The following is a 5,000-nucleotide window of genomic DNA, read 5'->3' on the forward strand; positions in this document are numbered from 1 at the left end:
TGGGGGTGGGCGTCCAGGTACACACCGGCTCACTCCTTGGCGGCCGCTTATCGGGGCCTGGAGCCTGGGGCTCGCTCGGGCCACTTCGGAGGTGGGGTGCCCCCGGCCTCTCGGCCTGGGGCTCGGTCACTCAGGCACGGCTGGCTGCCGGCGGAGCTCACGGGCGCGTCACTGCAACTCCCCCTGGCTTCTGCTCCGCGGCTGCTGAGTGAGCCCTCATCTGGGACTCTCCACAGCTCTTTCTGGGACAGTGGCGCGGCTGCCCCTCTGTTGGTCTTCCTTGGTCTCTTGTGTTCTGGGGGCCTCTGGATGTCTGGAGTTTTGATCTCCTCCATACCTGCTTCACGCCCTGGAGGACGGGGCTGTGGCCCCCCCACACCCTCTAGCAGATCATTACATGAAGGAACCTTTTAAAAAACAAGCGCGTCCATGCTCACAGGTGTACACACGGGTGATCACACCCACAAACTACACCCTTTTTGGCTCCTACCTCAAAGCACACTGTGTTCTGTCGATCTTATGTGCTGCACAATAATGTTTAATATTTAGTATTTACTGTCATATTCCCATATATCATTGTGATGTTGTTTATTGTGTTGCTCTTTTTTTCTTCTGCTGCATGTTTTCTTTTTTCTTTCTCAGCAGGTGATCCAGGTGATCGATAGATGGATTTTTTTTGTCTGCTTATTTAGTTGGTTTTTGTTTTTTGCCCTTTATCCCCGCCCCTCTGCCCCGCTGTTTTTCTTTCCCCAGTCAAGTCTGTCCCGTATTTAGCAAGTGAAAATAAAATAAACAATAAAAGGTGAATCAAATAGATTACGGCGAGGCTGGGATGGTCCATCTGCTAACGGAGATCCGTTGGGCAACTTTCCTCGTCTTTAGACAATAATTCTGATGGAAAAAGAACCAAACGGGACAGGCGGGAAAGAAACAAACAAACAAAAGATGACGATGCAGTGCTCTGATTGGTCAGGTGTTTACTTGTGTAAAACGCTGAAACAACCACGTGTGACCAACCAAAGTAACGTGAACACGTTAAAGCTTCGTGCTGATCCTCAGGTACGACACCTGGACTCACCTGAGTGTTGGGAACATGGTTAGTGACGGCAGTCTCGCACGTTCCCGATATTCCCACGCTCCGTGCCGTGTTAGCTCCTGATTGGATGAATCAGTGACTCCTACTGGCGACTGATTTACAGGTGTTCAGTCAGCTGATGCCTCCCTGCAGTCTAACCTGACCTCTCTCGCTCTCTCTGTCAGCTGGTGCGCTTCGTGTTCAGGCAGACCTTCGAGGTGCTGAGGAGGCGGAGCTGGGACAGCAGGTAAGGAGTGGACACAGGTTTGTTCCCTGGTCATTTGCTGTGGCTCTGCGGGCTGTGACTGTTTCCTGTCTCCTCAGCGCCGTGTCTCAGTTCCTGGAGCTGCTGACGGCTCAGCTGCTGCAGAGCGACGCCGCGGCGCCGAGCGGCCTGCAGCTCCACGTCCTCGACCTTTACCTGACTGAGCTGGCGGTCATGGGAGCGGCAGAGGTAACACTCAGGTCACAACGTGACATCACTCACTGTACTGTTAAAACAAAGAAACGACCTCTGACCTCGCCTGTGAGCTGCTGGTTGTAATAGCACCGTGGACCACAGAGGGGTGCAGTGAATCGGCAACAGCGGGAATAACCTCTGCTTCCTGTCCGCAGCTCACCGCCGATCAGAACCTGACCCTCATCGAGCCGTTCTGCAGAACCGCGGCGAGAACCAAAGAGTGAGTCTGTGAGCCAATCAGCTCGCTTCTGCGAACAGCTCCCTTTAAAGCAGGAAGCTGATGGATCTGCTGTCTGTAACTCTGCTGGTGCCCCTCCCCCCTCTGTGCCCCCCGCAGTCGGACTCTGCTCAGCGGGATCTGCAGCAGCGTCTTCAGCACCATCATCAATCAGGCTCCCTTCGCCATCGATGACCTGATGAAGGAGGTGAGGGCGTCTGAGGACTCGGACTCGGGACAGGCGTCTGAAGGGGACGAGGAGGAGGAAGGAGATGAAAAGACGATGAAGATGGAAGCAGGGAGGAAGCAGCTTAATGGTAAGTGAGCGGAGGAGAAACAGGAAGTGCAGACGTGCGTTTGGTGCTGGTCTTTGTTAAGCAGGTGACGGGTGTGCTTACCTGTGTCCGTGACTCCACCCTCGCTGCTCTCAGGTGCTGATCCCTGGTAACTCTGCTCCGCGGTACCTTCATGATTTCTAACGTGCCGCTCTTCGGCGTCAGCTGATTGAAGGCAGCGCGAGACTTTCTTCCGATTTTATAGAAACGTGTTAAAATAACGTAAACGAAGCCCGAGGCAGTGACGCCGTCTCCACACGAGGAGGCGGTCGAACGAGGGCGCCGCTGCACGAGAACACGTTAGCTGTGATAAGGAACGTGGCGAGGAGGAGGCTGCGGTCTGTGTCTGAGCTCAACTCAACTCTTCTAAAGATGGTCCTTTTTATTCTTCCAGGAAACAAAACCAACGAGGAAGCTGATGATGACGATGATGAGTTTGTTCACTTGGAGAACCTGGACTCGGACTCACTGCGTGATGAAGACGTTGGGCCGGTGCTGCAGGTGAAGGCCGGCGCTGGTTTTGCAGGAACTTTAAAACCTGAAAGTATTGACATGTGATGTTAGCGACACATGAGTCTGATTAGCTGAGATTTTACTTCCTGTCTGACCCCCCCCCCCCCCTCCTCCCCGGAGTAGTTCGATTACTCTGCACTGGCGGACAAACTGTTGGAGGCTTCCGGTCGGAGCGGCGTGCCAGCAGCCAACAGAGAGCGACTCTACAAGATCATAAAGACGTGAGTAGCGCCTCTGCCGGCTCCGTCGGTTGTTCTGGGCGGAGCCTGCAGGGTTGAATGTTTGTAGCAAGCTGCAGGCTTTCTTCTTCGTTGGTGTCCTCTGGTCAGTCTCACAGTAACTGTGTTCTTCTTCTCTGCCTGCTTTGGTGGTGCTGACCCTCAGACTGCGGGACCTGAGTGAAGGTACGAACCTCCATCACTGCTCCTCCACCTTTCTTCACACGTCCAAACACACAGTTAGATTCTGACCTTTGACCCCAATCTGCTCCTCCTGTCAGGCGTCTTTCCTCAGGACGAGTACCCGGAGGAGGTCTCCACGGACGAGGACGACGACATGTTCGGCAGCAGGAAGAGGATGAAAAAGAGAAGACGTCACCTGGAGGAGGAGGAGCCGGCAGCAAAGAAAGGTGAGAGCAGGAAGTGTGGCTTCCAGCAGGGGGCGCCGGTGCTGGTGAAGGAAGCATTGATGACCCGGCTTTTCACTCGTTATCATCACGGTGCTGACGATTTACAAGGAAGTGATGCAATGTTTTGTTTATGTACATCCTGCAAGTACTGTGTTGCAGTATTACCTGCTCACCTGTCCTCAGGTGAGCAGCCGCAGAGTCAGAGTTCGTTTAGACTGCACCAGTAAAACCAGCTGAGATTTAAAAACACGTGAAAACTGTTTGATTTTTGCTTCGGTTTGATGAAGGATTTCTTTGCTGCAGGTGGTCAGCTGACCTCGGCCTCACAGGTGCACATGTTTCCTGCCGCTGCTTCAGCTGAGCAGGCAGGTTTCAGTCGCTTCACTTCAGGTTTCACACAAACGTCCACCGGGCTGGCTCTGGTCCCCGGACCACATGTTGGACACCTGTGTATGACGGTCCCTCAGAGGCGGAGTTTGATCTAAGAGCAGAGATGATTTCAGTGCTGAACCTGAGCCAACAAGCCAATCAGGGGACAGTAAAATAAATGTTCCTGTCTAGGGATTGGTATCGTTTAGGTTTTATCCAATACCGGTGCCAAACCGGTACTTTTGAAACGATGCCGGTGCTTAGACGGTGCTCAAAGAATGGAGAACACAAACTTTGTCCAAAAAGTTTCTCTCATGTTTAACTGTTTTCCACTTTTTCTTTGGTCATTTTAGCCTTTTTAGCCAGGGTGAAGGGAGCATCTGCCATCAAACAAGAAGACAGCCGCATGTAGCTACAACGGTGTTTGCTAGTTCACCTTACATGCATTAATGTAATCACGTGGTTAGCCTACTCAACGTAAATTACACATGAACAACATTAAGCTACTCACGCAGAGAAGAACGGCTGCTGCTGCATCATCATCCTCATCATTTCTGCTACACTGGCAGGGCTAGGGGCCAGGACTCTCCTCTTCGGGTTTTTGGGGGATGTTGCTAACTCCGGGTCCGATAACAGGCACCACACCCGCAGTAGACGTGCTCGGTGTGAGGTCTCGCAGCAAGCTATCAAATACGGGGCATTTTTCGGCTTTTAAAAAAACGCCATGCGTCGCCAGGTGTTTCATCAGATTCGAGGTGTTACCTCCTTTGACAGTATCACAGTATCAGCTTAAAGCACTTGTTGCTGCTGAGTTTGCATCTTTTGCTGTGAAGTACAGCCAGACTTTGACCGCTTTGCCTTGGGCATTTTTAATCTGTAGCTCTGCTCTAAAAGAACGTACGTACCTGGCCCCGCCTACTATCCTCGGAAACGTAAAATGATTGGCTAGAATCTAAAGTGTGTCACAGCTCAGGAAAAAAAAGCACCGAAATGTGCGCTGCTTTTCGGTCTGGTTACTACCGTTTATGTCAGAACCGGTGGACACCAGTACCCATCCCTATTCCCATTTTTAAGCTTTAAATCCAGTTTAGGTTCAGCTGGTTTCCATGGTGACAGTGGTCCAGTTGTTTTGGCTGATGTCAAGTTGGATATAAAAGCGTCTCAGCAAGGCTCAGCTGCAGGTTTCCGTCTCTGCTCACCTGTACCTGCAGCCGATGCAGGTACAGGTGAGCATCATGTCTGCGATGAGCAGATACGTGAACAGAAACCTGCTGATTGGTCGTAGCCGGGGAGCCCCGCCCTGAGCGTGGAGGAGAAAGACTGAGCTGGTCTGTCAGTTACAGAGCCTCAGCTTCTCAAACCCTCCAACGTGCGGCGCTCAGACACAGCGTGATGTCATCTGA

General features: G+C 52.3%; 1 protein-coding gene across 1 annotated transcript in view; it reads left to right on the forward strand.

Moving 5' to 3' along the window:
- Nucleotides 1-5,000, forward strand: part of rrp1 (ribosomal RNA processing 1) — a 19,028-nt gene that overhangs the window by 8,212 nt on the left and 5,816 nt on the right. Inside the window, exons 6-13 of the mRNA XM_080902953.1 lie at nucleotides 1,261-1,322; nucleotides 1,400-1,529; nucleotides 1,691-1,755; nucleotides 1,873-2,069; nucleotides 2,482-2,588; nucleotides 2,724-2,821; nucleotides 2,985-3,004; nucleotides 3,100-3,228. Of these exons, the coding sequence (XP_080759079.1) occupies nucleotides 1,261-1,322; nucleotides 1,400-1,529; nucleotides 1,691-1,755; nucleotides 1,873-2,069; nucleotides 2,482-2,588; nucleotides 2,724-2,821; nucleotides 2,985-3,004; nucleotides 3,100-3,228 (808 nt within the window). The remainder of the gene's footprint in view (nucleotides 1-1,260; nucleotides 1,323-1,399; nucleotides 1,530-1,690; nucleotides 1,756-1,872; nucleotides 2,070-2,481; nucleotides 2,589-2,723; nucleotides 2,822-2,984; nucleotides 3,005-3,099; nucleotides 3,229-5,000) is intronic.

This window comes from Rhamphochromis sp. 'chilingali' (genome assembly GCF_963969265.1).
Source record: "Rhamphochromis sp. 'chilingali' genome assembly, chromosome: 14".
In the NCBI taxonomy this organism is placed as follows: domain Eukaryota; kingdom Metazoa; phylum Chordata; class Actinopteri; order Cichliformes; family Cichlidae; genus Rhamphochromis; species Rhamphochromis sp. 'chilingali'.